At 34.8% G+C, this 17,703-nt stretch overlaps 1 protein-coding gene across 3 annotated transcripts in view; it reads left to right on the top strand.

Moving 5' to 3' along the window:
• Positions 1–17,703, top strand: part of Brwd3 (bromodomain and WD repeat domain containing 3) — a 93,444-nt gene that overhangs the window by 32,088 nt on the left and 43,653 nt on the right. For all 3 annotated transcript variants that reach the window (XM_087599864.1, NM_001447003.1, XM_087599863.1), the window contains 8 exon segments: positions 2,249–2,349; positions 2,813–2,883; positions 4,025–4,125; positions 6,522–6,562; positions 11,329–11,433; positions 12,699–12,852; positions 15,809–15,943; positions 17,378–17,506. In XM_087599864.1, coding sequence (XP_087455990.1) covers positions 2,249–2,349; positions 2,813–2,883; positions 4,025–4,125; positions 6,522–6,562; positions 11,329–11,433; positions 12,699–12,852; positions 15,809–15,943; positions 17,378–17,506 — 837 coding nt within the window.

Below are 17,703 nucleotides of genomic sequence, written 5' to 3'. Positions count from 1 at the left end.
GAGTTGGAATCCATAATGCAAGCTCCACCACTACTCCTTGTCTACATGACTTCATGCTGTAAATAATATAGGCAGAAGTGTGTTAGCATAAAAGATATGAATCATGGCTGAGGCATGTGTGTGTAAAAGCTAAAGTCACCCTGCAGGAAGTCACATAAGCACATTGGAGGTGGATACAGTCCCTTGAAGGCATACTGTCAGTAATCCCTAGACTTCAACCAATGACACTCAGAAAGGTTTCATCTTCTTTAATAACCTGCATTGTAGATCAAACCTTTAATATGTGGGCTTTTGTGGAGACACAGAACATCCTAACTACAGTAGCATCTAAACATATGATGATTTCATGATCATAACTAATGTTTATATTTTTCTTATTTCACTAGTTTAGTCTGTCCCCATACCATATTTGTTCTACTCTGAATAATACACTGAGAATCTTGAACGTTCTAATGAATTATATCAGTACTATGCTGTTTAGAGCCACTGACATCTGAGGCTAGATTTTCCAACTAAAATGCTCGTTGATTTTCATGTTCTGAACGCTCCCTTGTCCTAGTCTAGATTCTATATAGTATACAGATGATTGTGAAATAGAAGATAAGTCATATCACTGGTATTCAGCCCTTACTAGCTTCTATTCTATAGGTTGGAGGCAGCATATCTTTATAGTGATCTGCACGACTACAGACATTTTCAGCCTCTCAGCTTTCCTTGACTGCATATGCTATTACTTGCTTTTCCTTTTTTACTGTTTTAGGTGCTGATAAATTCCTATCATTCTTCTTCTCCTTCTTTTTCCTTCTCCTCCTCCCCCCTTCTTCCCTTCCTCTTTTTCTTCCTATCTTAGCCTCCCATGTCCTATGCTAGGCTGAAATTTCTGATTCTTCTCCTATTTTTTTTCTCTGAAGTGGTCCCTAGATACTCAACATAATAGCCCATTCACTTTATACTTACTCTGTGCAAATCTTATTTTCTCAAGAAGACCAACTGACTTTATCATTTTATTTAGCCTAACAGTCTGTATCTTCTGTGTTTTTTAATTTATTGTTTTTTGAATTTTATACAGTATTACATCTATATTATTTCTGCTGAATGAGTTATAGTAAATAATATAGACTGCCAATGGATAACTATTACTATGGACAAAATGCCATGCCATTGTGGGTGGCCAAAACTTCACAAGGCCTCCACCCTAGATGAAGAGCTACACGCAATCACTAGCTATTGAGGCGGGGAGAATAAATTTCACTATAGCAGCACTAAGCATACTCAGCAGATTGTATTTATATACATATTTGTATGTAAATATAACAATAGTAATAAAAGACGAGGTTCCAAATTTGACTGGGTGGTACAGGAGGGGTTGGAGAGGAAGGAAGGGGAAGAAATAATATAATTGTGGAAGCAGAGGTAGGATTGCAATAAGTGCAAGACCAGCCTGTCAACATAGCAAGTTGTGAACCAGCTAGGGTTACATAGCAAAACCTGATCTCAAAAACAAAATCCACAGTTTTTCCTTATGAACATATATTTTCTGCATTTGTTATGACTTAGTAATGATTTCTGTATTCATTCTCCATTAAAATATTCTAAAAGTGTTATGTTAACTTATTTAAAACAGTAGTTACCACTGAAATATTTTATTTCAGATCCAAGTACTACTTTCATTTTTAAGACTTTCCTTTTAGTATTATGTGGATGGGTATTTGTATGTGGTAGGGCCTGTGGAGGCCAAAAGAAGGCATTGGATCCCCTGGAGCTGGAGTTTCAAGGCATTGTGAACCACGCAGTGTGGGTGCTGAGAATCAGAACTAAGCAACAAGCATTCTTGACTGCCAAGCTTCCACCTCTCCAGCCCCTCACTCAATATTTTCTGAAGGCTTTGGTATTTAATATTTTTTGTTAAGTATTCATGTAGCTATGGTATTTAAGTAACAAAACTCTGACACTGAAATTATTTTTTCCTTTGTGTGTATGTGGGATTTGTACATGTATGTGGGCTTCAGGCATTCATGTGCTACATACAGCACACGTGTGAAGGCCAGGGGAACTTACATTAGGTGTTTTTCTCCATCTATTATCTGGATTCAGTGAACTAAACTCAGGACCTTGGACATTTTGGCAAACACATTACCATCTCACTGGACTGATATTGACATTCTTAAATGATTTTTGTGCTGTATTTGTACAAAAAAATCATTTGAATGAGAAAAGTTCATATCTTACTTAACTTCTTCTTTTTAAGTTTTGTCCATCAACTAAAGGCACAACTAGATACCTCACTTCTACTGGTGCTGATGGAACAATTTGTTTCTGGCAATGGCATGTAAAAACCATGAAGTTTAGGTAAGTTTAAATTTTATAAAGTTTGTGAAAAATCAACTTTATATATCTTCATTACCTTGGTTTTATACTAGTTCAAGTATTGAAGAATGTCCATGTAAATATTCCCACTGTGCATGCTTAGATCCATACCTATGTTAATGTTTAGCGATTTTAGGATAAATATTCTTATAAAAACTAGTGTCAAGACTATGAAATTCATAGGGAAGTGTGGGATAAAATGTATTTGAATGTTTTATAATAATATTGCTAAATAACGTGACAATATGTTTGCAAAACTGTTGTCAAAATTTTGATGCCATGAATTATATTTGTAAGGTTTGAAAATATGATAAGAGCTCTTATTGGATTCTTTTCTTTTTAAAACTAATATTGATGCTAAGTAGCTCAGTACTCATCAGTGTGCTAAGATTTTTGCCCATTAGATGAGCCTGATAGAATTAAAAACATTTACTTTATTCTTTAGAGATCGCCCAGTAAAATTTACTGAGAGATCCAGACCTGGAGTTCAGATATCTTGTTCATCTTTCAGTTCTGGTATGTATCAAGAGTGCATGCTTCTAGTACTTACAATGATCCGCCTATAAAAGACCATTGAAAGTTTCTTATGAAGAAAAAGTGTGTGTGATAGATGGTGAGCCTACCAAAGATGTAATCCATGTGTTGGGTTATACGATTCTGTTTGACTAATTTAGCACCTAATAATATTTTTAATTTAATACATTTTCTATAATGCTAGTTTTTTTGGCAAAGAATAAACAGTTCCCATGCCAAATACCCATTAACTAAAATATATAGTACCCAACTCTTCCCAATTTAATACTTTACAGAAAGTACACATAGTTGTGGCTTCATATATAAGATGTAAGATTATTGTAAGTATAAGTAATCTTAGAGTTTTGACATAGTATCTTATATAAAATATAACATTCTTAAAAGCTTTGGCATGCATAGTTTTTAATCACTAACCCAATGTTTAGTGTATAATTGGTACATTTTGTTAGGTAAAGGGTATATTTGTTTTAAATACTTCTCTGTCTTTGTCTCTTATGACACTGAGACCCTTGAACTGCTAGGCAAACATTCAGTCACTGAACTATCTTCACAATCTTCTAACTTCATTTTCACTGTTTATTTGTTAGTTTTTAACTTTCTAAACCGGGAGGGCTTTCAGTTTTACTATGTATTTATTATATATGTATACATGTGCCTGTGTTTGCCCTGGCACATTTGGGTAGGTCAGAGTACAGTACTCAGGAGTCAGTTTTCTCCCTCCACCATGTGGCTTTTGAGGATAGAACTCAGATCACAGGACTTGTCAGCAAGCACCTTTATGCACTGAGCTGTTTCACTGGCCCTTACTTTATTATTTTGACATAAGATCTCAGTTGCCCAGGTTGACCTTGAAGTCACTTTGAAGCCCTGGACAGCTTTAAATTTAAAATCTTTCTGCCTTAACCTCCCCCCGCAGCTAGAATTATAGTTTTGTTACTTGGCACAACTCTATTGTTTGTCATGCATTTTATTTCTTTTTCTTTGAAATATTAACATGACCTTATTATTTGTAGTAAGACAACTGTGTTTTTGTGTACAGCTTGTTACTAATCTAAAGTAAAAAATGAAATACTATTAAAGAAGTGCCTTGGTTTACAGGTTTTATTTTGTTTTAATCTTCCAGGTGGTATGTTCATTACAACAGGGAGCACTGATCATGTTATTAGAATATACTATTTGGGTTCTGAGATACCTGAGAAAATTGCTGAATTAGAATCGCATACGGTAAGAGCAAAATAAGACATTTGTATTTATTGCCTCATAATTTTAAATCTCCCTTGCTTGTCTTTTCTGGGCTGAACCATTCTTCAATATAGATGAATATTAAAACTTTAATTCAAGATAATTCCTTAGTAATGGAGGGAAATGTGAAAATCTGGAATGATTATGGTTGTAGTATATAAGATGAGCCCTATTTGCCTGTACATAAAAGGTTTTGTATACCTAAAAGGCAGTTTAAGAAATGCTTTCATGAATTGAGCTTTTCGATCTTTGGTTTTCACCATATCATCGAAGGTTCAGGAATCTAATCTTCCTTAGCAATAGCAGTAGTCACTTATTTTTATTATTAGTGTTTAATTTAGCATACTAATTGATTCAATGTCATTTTCATACATAAATATTATACTTTGTTCTTATTAAAAACCCATTCCTCCCCCTTCTTTCCTTTTTCGGCTTATCCCCTTTCTCTCCTTTGATTTAGTTTTACATATATTCCATTACCTTGTCTTATTCCTCTCATATACTTAAATCTCCTTCTCCTCTCTCATAGTCTTTCTACTTTCATATCATACATATACATACCTAAACATATATGTATATATATTATATATACAAGCATATATATATATGTATAGATTTCATGTATGAGAGAAAATATATTTGGCATTCTATGCTTGGCTTATTTAGAAAATTAGTGATCTCCAGTTCCATCCAGTTTCCTGCAAATGTCATGATTTCATTCCGCTTTATGCATTGACAAAATATAATCCGATGTACTCATGTACCATATTTTGTTTATCCATTCATCTGCTAATGGGCATGTAGAATTGTCCCACTTACCAGTTATTGGGAGTAATGCAACAACAAACGTGAATGTGCAAGGATATCTGTGTTAGGTTGATTTAGAGTCATTTGTGTGACTCCACGAGTCATATACATGGATCATATGGTAAATCTATTTTTGGATTTTCAAGAAACATCTATACTGGTTTTCATGGTGCCTCTAACACTTTATATTGCCATCGGCAGTGTAGAGTAGGGATGCTCTTTCTTCATATTCTGGCCATCACATTTTGTTTGTTTTCTCTGTCATAGCCATTCTGACTATTCTGAGGTGAGATAGAATCTTAATGTATGTCGTTTCAATTTGCATTCCCCTGATGGATAGGAATGTGGAAAGCCTTTTCAAATATTTATTACCATTTGCATTTTTCCTTTGAGAACTGTCCAGTTTCAGACATATCAAATTCAGCTTGCTCTCATCTTGATGCTTCATATTCTAGATAGTAAATACTGGAAGCTTATTTAAATTGTACAAGAGAAACACTTAGAAATACTCAGAGACCTCATTCTGAGACCACTAAATATAATCCATTGAAGCTAAGCATGACAAGGCAACCCCTTTGCACTGTGTATACAAGCACAATCTAGTTCCTAAAGCACTGAGAGAAGAGCAAATACATGAACAGAAAAGAATTAAGGGGTAGGGGGATGAAGAACATACGATTTGTAGTTTTGTTCGCAAAGTCCCAGGTAAGCACAAAAATATTATCAAGTAAAAATCCCCTGTTCAAATGAATGGTCTACCACTTGTGTTAGTTGTTACAGTTAAATTACTTCTCCAGGACATCTAAAATTAGTTATTGCTTGTGTTACTAAGAATTCAGAGTTTATCAGTAAATACCATATTGAAGTCGCAAACCTATTTAAGTAAGAATTATATGAATATGTGAATGATGTTTAAAAATTAAAATCATTATGAAGGTTTTGCTGGGTTTTTTTATTAAAAGTTAAGTTTGAGGGCAGATTGCTAAGTGGGTACTGTGAAAATGAGTGCAGTGTATGAGGGTGCGTTTTAGATTCCTTAACAAAGAAAGCAAGAAGAGCTATATAAATTTTAGCTTCGGTTTCAATATCATCTTTGTATACAAAAACGTAAATCAAGACATAAAAACTGTAGAACATCAGAATGTTAGATGAATCCTTTATAATATTAAAAAGAACATGTGGAAAACAAGTAAATAAAACATTCTCTAAAGTTATGTAAACAATTGGGAACTTTCAATGAACTCAGTTGTTTAAGGTAGGTCCTTCTATTGTGGTGTTATCTCACGGAAGATGTAATACCTTAGTACCTTTCCAGAACTATGCATCCCTTGATAGGATTTATAAGCAGATTTGTTTATATTTAATTTGTTTCAGAATACCAAAGACTTACTTTGTACATTGGTTGAGGCTTCAGCGATTTATCTTATTAAGCAAAATGAGTTTTTAAAATGAAAATCATATTAAAATAAAATCTACCCTGTAAATCTTTTTTTGCCTGTAAATTTAGGAGAAGGACACTATTTTTTTTACATAAGTTCATTTAATCAAAAGTCTGTTGTTCTATGTTTTAGGACAAAGTTGTTGCTGTTCAGTTCTGTAACAATGGAGACAGGTAATTATGGAGTACATACTTGTATAAAGAAATATTTGACATTTTTTTTATTATCCCCCCAAACTAATATAGTTGCTATCCAGACATCGACATTTCAAGCAACTCACTTAGAAATCCTTTTGTAGGCTAAGCATCTATTCACATCACCTTTCCCACAGTTAAGCTCCTTCAGCTCAATTTACACTCACTGAAGTCAGACCTAGAAATGGTATTCGTACCTTGACCCACCTCCGGTAGTTCTGGATATCTCTCATTGTACCCTAATTCCTCTAACTGCCAAAAGTTCTTTGTTTTGTTTTAAGATGATCTTGGTTGCTTGAATTGCTTGGCTACTTTTAAAGATAAAACCTAAGAGATGCACTTGTGGAGACAGAGATTGTTTTGTGCTGTCCTTGGCAGCCAAAGCTGGCTGTGCTGATGGTGTGCGCTATCACTGGGAGATAACCTTAAACAAAGTAGCTCAGAGTTCTTTCTCACTTCACAGACAATGTATGAGGCAGAAATGAGCCACTTTGTTTAGACACAGGTTCAGAGTCCGTGTCTGTCTTCCTTACTATCTGTATCTCTTTAAAATGGCTAACACAGTAGTGACCATAGCCTGTCTGCTCTTCAGCTCCATGAGTTCCTTTGTTGCTGTATACTTCGCCTTTTCTGTTTTCTTTGACAACCTGGCTTAAACGAGAATTGTATTATTTGATTAGTATGGCTCTGACAAGCAAACATTTATTCTATTCAGAAATGTTCTTACCACTTTTCGTCTGGTGCTCTGGGCTGCATTTTAAATCTCAAACTGGCATTTCCAGACTCTGTGCAACTTGACTTAGACAACTACATTCTTTTCTCACAGGAATCTGTGCTTTATGGATTTCTCTTCCATATTTTCATTTTATCTCATCCACTACTTTGATTATACTTTCCTCACATTATTCCTGTTCAGCACTGTCATTCCCCACCTTTTACCTTCTTTTCTTCTCCCTCCTGCATGTTTTAGCTCCTGTCTCGTCTTCTCTCTTTTTCTTTTCTGTCTCTGCCTCCCTTTCTATCTCTCCTGATTCTATTGTATCTATGTCTCATATGGGTTTTAAAGTTCATATCCTACTTGGAGCTTGTCCTGAGATGTCCAGAATTCATATTTATGTTGACATTCCCTGTACACATGAATCGCCAGTCTCTACTACCCATAGGATCCATTCCCTATCTCTGGGAAGTCAGACCTTAAATACAGGTAACTGTGAGCGCTCTAAAATATCGGCTCCCCAAAGGTCACAGTACATGTTGGTCAAAAACTTGTTATAAAATACATAACATTAGCATATATTTGTATCTGTATGCCTATATTCTGTGGGTAACTTTTATTTCAAGGTACTTTTGAACAGTGAGTAATTACAAAGATGAACTTTTGACCATCTTCTTGAAATATAAATATAAGAGCAAATAATCTGCATTAAGGATGACAAAGTATTAAAATAGAAGTATAAGTTAACCATATGACCATTCTTAAATGACTTTTAAGTTTGTATGTGTATATGTGTGTGAGAGTGTGTGTGTGAGTGAGTGTGTGTGTGTGTGTGTCTGTATGTTTTAGCCACATGTATGTAGATGCCAGCATAGACCAGAAGAAGGGTCTGGATCCTGCAGAGCTGGCATGGGTCCTGAGAGTCAATCCCAGGTCCCCTGGAAAAGCAGCAAGTACTTAAATGCTGAGCCACTTCTCCAGTTTCTTTTTAAGATTTATTTTTATTTTTAATTGTGTGCATTTCTTTTGTTTTTACTTTTTAAATATAGATTGTTTTTATTTTGAGATTGCATATCATTATATGGGTTAGGATGACCATAGACTCTTGGTGCCCATGTCTCAATTTCCCCAGTTGCTAGAATTACAAACATGCAAGTGTCATTCAAAGCCTGTGCACATCTTTATCAAAACTATTATTTAGCTTAGGGATCACAGTGAATTTTTTCAAGTAACAGAATCTCTATTATAATAGTAGTCCTACCTATTTCTTTGTGTAGTACCAGATCATATAGTCCCATATTCCCTTCTGTTTCAATGACAGTATAATTGATGACTTTCTTGATTTGCACGCTGATTTCACTTAGCAAAATGCTAGTTTTATTGTTCCAAGAAACAAGCAAGCAAGCAAATAAACATTTACTACTATTCAGTCTTATTACATTTATTACTTAATTGATGGTTTTACTTTTCCTTTGTTATCTAGATTTATGACTTCCCATGCTTATACTTCCTGAAGAACTTATTTTAATATCTTCTACACAGCACTCTTTTGGCTATGGATTTCCTCAGGCTTTGTATTTATTATCTTTCAATATTTCTTATTTATATTTTAAAGAGAGCTTCTCAGGTGCTTTTGTTAGGGTGTTTTATCACAGCAATGGCAAAAGTATATAGAATTTTTTTTTGTTGGTAGTGGTGATTTAGTGCCTGGGAGCTCTGAGGAGTCTTGTTGGTTGATATTGTTGTTCTTCCTATGGGGTTGCAAACCCTTTCAGCTCTTTCAGTTCTTCCCCTAACTCCTCCATTGGGGTCCCCGTGCTCAGTCCAATGGTTAGCTGCAAGCATCCTCATCTGTATCAGTAGGGTTCTGGCAGAGCCTCTCAGGAGACATCCATATCAGGCTCCTCAAGCAGTTCTTGGCATCAGCAATAGTGACTGGGTTTGGTAGCTACATATGGGATGCATTTAAGTGTGTGTGTGCCTCATATGTGTCCTCATGTGATATGGATATGTGTCCTCGTAACTGTAGGGTGTCTAAGGAGATCAGCAACATCAGATCCTTTAAAGCTAGAGTGAACAGGAGTTTTGTGAACCTTCTGACAATCTGCAAGAGTAGCCCATGCTCTTAACTGTGGAGCTATCTCTCTAGCACTTAGTTTTAATTTTAGTTCTCTCTCTGTCTCTGTCTCTGTCTCTCTGTTTCTCTGTCTCTCTCTTTGTCTCTCTGTCTGTCTGTCTCTGTCTCTCTGTCTCTCTGTTTCTGTCCCCCCCCTCTCTCTCTCTCTCTCTGTGTGTGTGTGTGTGTGTGTGTGTGTGTGTGTGTGTGTGTGTGTGTGTGTGTGTGTTTCAATGTAAGGGTTTATGAACCTGTGTGCAGTTGCTTACAGAACAGGTCACAACTCTTGCAGTTGGAGTTATGAGCCTTTATGGACTACCTGACATGGGTGCTGGGAACAGAGCTCCAATCTGCTGCAAGAGCAGTATGTGTTCTTACTGGTGCAGCACCCATACTACTATCCTTTTCTACTGAAAGAGCCTGAAATTATAATTTTTTATCTATTTGTAAATGTATATTTCAAAAATGTTGTTAGTGAGCCTTCAAAGTTAAGTGTAGCCAATATATCCAAATCTTATATGAATTTTAAAATGTACAAAACATATTAAATATGAATGGATGCGTATATGTGAAAAATCAAAATACTGAAATTTTGTTTTTCTAAGGAAAGATCATAGGTGAAAATTTGTTCATACTTGAAATTCTTTGTGTTTATTTCTTTTATTAGTATAGAAACAAACACTCCCTAATCAGAGCAGCCAATTTTATTAATATAATATAAATTAAAACAACTAACATTTTTAAATTAAAAGATAATTAAAATTATAATACTCAACATATTGAGTATTGTAAATTGACCCTTTCCTGCAACTATTCATAAGATTCTTTTTTTCTAAAACATAGGTAACAATTTGACAATGCATAGCAAAACCTTTTTAAAATGTACCTGTTCTAAATCAGTACAATATATAATAATGTAGAAAGACAGAGGTGCTCTTTATAGCATTCGGTTTAAAGCTGAAAGGTAACTGCAATTATTGATCATTATGCATTTCATTAATTACATTTTGATATATCTATATAGTTGAATACTTTCTCAAATTGATATAGTTTTATACTCATAAATATAGAGCTATAAAACACTGTTATGGACAGCATTGTATATGGTGGGACTCTGTTTTCTAAGTAGAAAATGGGTCATTATATATGTTTCGATGGCTTTTAGAATTTTTTGTCAAGTCTCTTAGTATATAGTTCATGCTGGCCTTGAACTTGTGATCTTCCTAGCTCATCTTCTTGATTACTTGAATCATAAGCTTGCAAGCATGCCTGGTTTCAATACATGTCTGAAAGATTAGAAAAATACAATATCAAGCTTGTGATTTACAATAACACGTATTATTAAGGGTAGCTCCTAATAAAAATGCTGGTATATTTATAGGGTTGTGCAACCTTCAGTGTAGTTATTCTTAGAACAAACATGTTCTTCCACCTTATAGAATGCTCATTCCCTCTAGTTATGAATCCTTAAACCTATCGTCACTCTTTCCCCAGCACTGGGTAACTGTTCATCTCTGTCATTAGACTTACTTGCATATTCAGCATTCACCCATATTACAAACATATCATTTTTCATTACTGAAAAATTCTGTTGGAGGAATGCCATGTTTTTTTTATCCATTGGCAAACTTTTCACTTGTCTCTGCTTTGGGGATTATTACGTGTTCCATGTATCTTCACGTACACATTTTATACATACTAACGTTTTCATTTCTTTTGGGGGATATGTACCTGAAGAATGCGATTGCTGTGTCAAAAGGTAACTTAGTTTAGCATTTTAGGAACTGCCGAACTGTCCTAGAAACTGTACTGTTTTACATATCCCAGTAGTGTCTGAAGGCTATATTTATTTTATAATCAAGAAAATGTGATGTATTTTGGGAAAAAAAATAACAAGGCTATTTTACCTTCCAGCTTAAGGTTTGTTAGTGGAAGTAGAGACGGAACAGCAAGAATATGGCAATACCAACAACAAGAGTGGAAGAGCATAGTGCTAGATATGGCTACTAAAATGAGTGGGTAAGCATGGGGCGTAGGTATCTCAGGGGAATGCCCATAGCATATCATCTTTTGCATTGTATCATATTTCATAATGAATATACTTTTTTGTTAGTAAAGAGTTTGGAATTTCTAGGAGTGGAATTTGCCTCTTCAGTCTTGCGGCAGCTGTTGCTTTGCTGATGACTGACTAGAACATTACTGATTTGTTTCAGATGCTGGGCTATTCTGATGCTTGGATGTATGAGTTTTAATGACTTCCATGGAGTTATTTTCTGGCTTAGTTTTTCATTTATTATTTTTTCCATCTATCTGCACTTCTGTTTTAAAAGTTGTTCTTATTAAATACTCTAATAAATTTACCTTCTACTCTAATTACAAAGGACTCCTTCACATTTCATATTGTTTGCATTTATATTCAGAATTATACACGCGGTTAATTGCTATCTGCTTTCAGCAGCTTACTGCTGACGAGATGATATATCAGTGTCTTTGAGATAATTCAGCTTCTCTGTGTTTGACCTTTAAATGGACTACCTTATTAAATAAACTGACTTTATAGGCATAGACAGATATAATTAATGTCATACTCATTTATGTCAATATTCTGATTCTTATTGACAAAGACTATTAGTTTTTTTTAAAGTAATACTTATTACCACTCTCCATGTTTTGTGTTGTCTGACAGCCAACATGATCATACTGTCAATTTACTTTTTAAGATAGTTATTTCTAATCGCACTCTTTTTGTGTACTTTCAAGTAACTATTATACTAGTTTGGTTTTTTATTGCTGTGATTAAGCATCATAGCGAAAAACAGGTTGAAGAGGAAAGGGCATCTTTCATCTTATAGCTCCTAGGTTATAATCCATCTCTAAAGTACTCAAGGCAAGAACCTGGAGGCAGGAACTGAAGCAGAAGCCATAGGGAACACTGCTCTCTTAGGCTTGTTCTCTATTGTTTGCTCAAGCCACTTTCTTACCCAGAACCGCCTGCCCAGAGGTGGTTCTGCTGATAGTAGGATGGGCCCTCCAACCCTATCAATGGTTACACAAGAAAATGCCCTACAGTCTTCCCTAATGACTAAGCTAATGGAGGCATTTTCCCTACTGAGATTCCTTCTTCCCACATGACTCTAGGTTATGTCCAATTGACAAAAAGCTTTCCATCTCAATTGTTTACATCTAATCATTTACATCTTCCTAAAAATTTGGTCATATTTGCTGTTTTGTGTTTCCCTTTGTTAAAATGTATAAGGTTTAACTCTTCGAAATTATTGCTTCAGGAATAATTTGACATCTACGGAAGATAAAGTCACTAAACTGAAGGTGACTATGGTGGCTTGGGATCGGTATGACACCACCGTTATTACTGCAGTGAACAATTTCCTTTTGAAAGTTTGGAATTCTGTCACAGGGCAGCTTCTTCATACTTTATCTGTAAGTATTCTACCTTTTCAATGGAAAAGAAAGGATTTAAGCCTAGTGCAGTGGTGTATCATATGTCTGACGCTTATGGTGAGGTATGAAGGTTACTTGATCTAGGAGTTAGAGACAAGTCTGGGCCATATAGTGAGACTGTCTCAAAAAATTAATTATTCTAGGAGAAAGACAAATAAGTTTTGCTTTCCTTTCTATGACATATTAGCCTTTGGAAAATAGTTTGGGGGTCCATTGTTACATTTACCTGATAAGACTAATACATGATATACCACTGAAAGCATGACTAATTTTTTTTTTTCGGAGCTGGGGACTGAACCCAGGGCCTTGTGCGTGCTAGGCAAGCGCTCTACCACTGATCTAAATCCCCAACCCCCTTGCATGACTAATTTTTTTAAAAGTTATATTTATGCATTTCTTAATGTTAGTATTTCTTCAAGTATACAGTAATTTGTTTTTACTGAGGATTAGGGCATTTTTATTTTTTGCATATATATCCTACATTTTATATTTTCACTGATCAGTTTATGTAAGAAATAGAGGAAACAGGAACAAGTAACTGAAATGATAATGTATTTATTTTTTTGGATTTTCTGTATATTTCTTATAGTAGAACAATGTTCCATCTGTAGGATTAATAGCAGAATACATGCAGGTGGAGTTGTTGTTCAGTTATTCGTGTTATGGGTTGACCTCTCTTTCCTCCTCTCTGCTTCAGTTATCAATATATAAGCATTTTACTGCACAAGTCCTAATTTTTGTCGAATGTTTTCAATATAATATCAAGTGGCAGGGTTTAGACTAGAGACTTAACTTACTTTCTCACTACTTTACCTTGTTTTCATTTTTATCCACCTAACTGGTAATCTTCACCTCTGTCTGTAATAACAGCACATAGGATGCTGAAGTAGAGGAGTGCCACAAGTTGGAATCTAGCCTGAGCTATATATTTGAATACCAGGCTAACCTGGCCTACACAGGAAAATCATGTACAAACACCAGTCAACTAGTCAATAAACAAAACCAAGCAAACAGAATAACATATTTTTCTTTGATTCTTTAAAATCAGAAAACATATTTTTCTTTGATTCTTTAATTGTTAATGTTGGTTTGGATCAATATTCCAAACAAATAAGCTATATTATAGATATAAAATACAATACTAGGTTTTTTTAGCAGCCACAATTAACAATCTAATTTCACTAACATATTTAGTATATCCAAAATACATCATTTCAAAATGGATTTACTAATGAAACATTTTACATTCACTTTTCAAGCGAAGTCTTAATACAGAAGATCTCAATTTGTACTATCCATATTTCAAATGTTTAATAGCCACAGATAGCTATATCTACTGAGTTAGACATGCTGCATCCATATTATTAAATTTATAGCTTTAAGAGTTATAGTTCGTCATTTAATAGATCCATGTAAAATTTCATCTTCGTAGTTACTTTAGTCTTGCTTAGTGACACGGTTATGACTGACTCATATATTTTTACTAAATTTTACGGGCAAAATTAGTGTTTGTAGCAGACAGCTACTTAATTTTCTTTTTCTGTCTTTATTTCATTCATTCATTCACTCATTCATTTTTTTTGAAAATTGAGATGAATTTCATGGAGCCCAGGCCAGCCTTAAACTTTTAATAATGAAAATTATTAGCCAATAATGACTTTTAATTTTCTGTTCTTCCTGGCTCCGTTTCCCAGTGCTGGGATTGTAAGCATGTGCCATCACATGGTTTTCTGCAGAGCATAGGGTGCTACAGAAGAACTCTACCAATTGGTTGAAATCCAACCCTTTCATTTCATATTGTACTTATATTTCCATTGTAAAAATTTCTGTCATAGTCTTTGTGGGGCATAAAGCTCTTCTATTCAGTGATCCTGGGCTTCTACTGGGTGAACAGTTTTGGATTAGGTATTAGAAATCAATGGAAAATTAACCAGTATTTTCTCCTTGTGGCAATCAGATCTGATGTCGGACTTTGCCCTAATATACTGTGAAACAGCTAGGCCATTATCATTTGAATTATCAATTTCAATATATGCTTTATTAAATATACTTTTAGGAAACTAAGAAATAGTGGCCATTCACATGATTCTTAAACAAAGGTTGTAGTTACAGCATAGAAAGAACATTTTCAGTAGTCATGGGTGAGAATTTTTGTTCTCTTCAAGTTATTGATGGTATTTTTTGTAATTCATCTTAGCACTGTATATTTTAGGGTAGTCTTAAGGTAACCTTTTGAGGTAAGGTTTTACTATATACTTTTGGACCTATCATCTTTCTACCTCAGCCTCTTGTGTTCTGAGACACAGATACAAATGATAGAGAACATTGGATGGAAACCAATCAGGTCTTTTATCATGGTAGTAAGATTAGATAGATATTTATAATGAAAGGTCTTTTTTCCTTTCTCTGTCCTGCAACTTCTACTCTACTTTGAGACTCTATCTTGCATATTCCCAGCTGGGTTCAAACTTACTATATAGTCAAGGATAGCCTCTGATTGTCCTGCATCAATGTCTTTACTGCCAGAAGTACATAAACTGTCATACTCCGTTTGTTGTATTTTCTGTGGCTTTTAAAAAATTAGTGGCCTTGACTGCCGAAAGTACATATGCCATCATATGCTGCCTGTTCTATTTTCTGTGGCTTTTAAAAAATTAGTGAAGTCTTAGATCTCCAAATTATATTTCAGTGGTTAGTGAGCATTAATCATCTTTCTATGTCTTCTATCTATGACATCAGGTTTATAAAATCAGCACTTGTGCATTTAAGGACCTCTAACTAGAATAATTATTTATGAAGTACCCACAAGTGAATTCTATTCAGTTGCTATGCATTAACTCATCTCAACCAGACTTCTAGTGCTAAAGGACCTTTGGACAAATAATTTAGACATCTGGAGTTGCATCTTTATTTCTAATATTGATTTTCATCACAGGGGCATGATGATGAAGTATTTGTCCTAGAAGCACATCCATTTGATCAAAGGATCATACTTTCAGCAGGTCATGATGGGAACATTTTTATTTGGGACCTTGACCGAGGGACCAAAATACGAAATTACTTTAATATGGTAAGAAAACTGTGTCTATAAAGTTCATATTTTCATATTAAACCTTGCTTTGCTCTTTTGATAATCCAGTAGCCTAGGACAAAGGAACAGCTTGTCATCTTACGTTTAAGTCAGTTATTCAGAGACTGACCCAAGGGCTTACTTAGAGTTAGACCTTTCAGCATGGCTATTTATCGTGGTTGATAGCATTTTTCAGATTCTGATGTCTGCATCTAAACTTTTTCAATCAAAATGGATTTAAAATGTAAACTGACATAGCAGAAGTTCCATGTTCTATTACTAACCAAATGTAATTAACATTATAATTTTAATTTATAATTACTAAAATGACTGCTCTATATGTATCTGTCTCTGCTGTATACTTTAGCTATATGAATTTCATAGTCCAACTTCTTGGAAAATATAAATTTGTATATGCACATGCTCTGTTGTTGGAGGAGGAAATGCTTTCTCATGTAGTCCAAGTAGACATCAGACTCTCAGTATAGGCAATGATGACTTTTAACTTCTGATATTTCTGCACTACCTCTTATTTTTTTTAAGATTTATTTATTTTATGTGTTTGAATACACTGTAGCTGTCCTCAGACACACCAGAAGAGGGCATTAGATCCCATTACAGATGGTTGTGAGCCACCGTATGGTTGCTGGGAATTGAACTCAGGACCTCTGGAAGAGCAGTCCATGCTCTTAATCGCTGAGCCATCTCGCTAGCACCTGTACTACCCTACCCTTTAAGTGCTTGGATTACATCAGTGTACTGCCATTGGTTGTGGTTTCTTTGTTTTCCCATAGGATCTTGCATATTGGTATAGATCCTCATGTTATAAATCTCATACAAATTATGTAAGACACTGAACGGCTGTCATTTCTTTAAGTAAGACACCATTCTTTCATGATGAGCATGCTTATATCATGCGTGTTTAGGGTACTTTTCTTAAGAATTGTTAAGACTAAACAATACTAAACTGTAGCTGGGCCTTTGAGCTCACTCCTACAGATTTTATGTAGATCCAGATCATTAATAATATTATTTCCTTTGTTAGTAGACTATTTGTATTGTTTAAGGTAGTTATTTAAAGGCCTATTTGTCTTACAGCTTAAGATATAAACATAATATCTTCACTTTGCTGAATAGCACCTTTGCCAACTTGGTTGCAAATAGATCCTTTTAACTCTCTGGATGCATCCATTTATTCTTTAATAAGGTTTTATGGTAGGTGCACTTGTTCAGTGCGTCCACCACAATGCTCTTCTCTATAAGTATATTTCAGAGTTTTACTGTTTACTCTAGGGTTCTGCCTACAGAAGCCAGAGAGTACATTGAAATGTTGCTTCTTGGTAGAATCCAAGGGAGTAGCCAGGAGAAGCGATTGCTTGTTTAATATTTGCAAAAGAGTCTTACAGCGACTTAAAAGTCTCCTCTAAATTTCAGATTGAAGGCCAAGGTCATGGGGCAGTATTTGATTGTAAATTTTCACCAGATGGAAACCATTTTGCCTGCACAGATTCTCATGGGCATTTGTTGCTATTTGGCTTTGGATGCAGTAAATACTACGAAAAGGTTAGCATATATAATGTTTTGTTTCAGATCATTTGGGATTGTACCATTCAGCAATAAATGTTTTTCATTGTATATATTCATGAAACATGGTATTGTGTTGCATACAAGCATGTACTATACATTGAGCATATGCCCTTCCCTTCCCTTTTCTTTCCCCAAGTTAGTCCCCCAAATAGTTTCACTTCTTCATTCATGTC

The sequence above is a fragment of the Rattus norvegicus genome, chromosome X (assembly GCF_021556685.1).
Source record: "Rattus norvegicus strain SHRSP/BbbUtx chromosome X, alternate assembly SHRSP_T2T, whole genome shotgun sequence".
Taxonomy (NCBI): Eukaryota; Metazoa; Chordata; class Mammalia; order Rodentia; family Muridae; genus Rattus; species Rattus norvegicus.
Note: the sequence above shows the minus strand (reverse complement) of the source record. Positions and strands in the feature narration are given on the sequence as shown.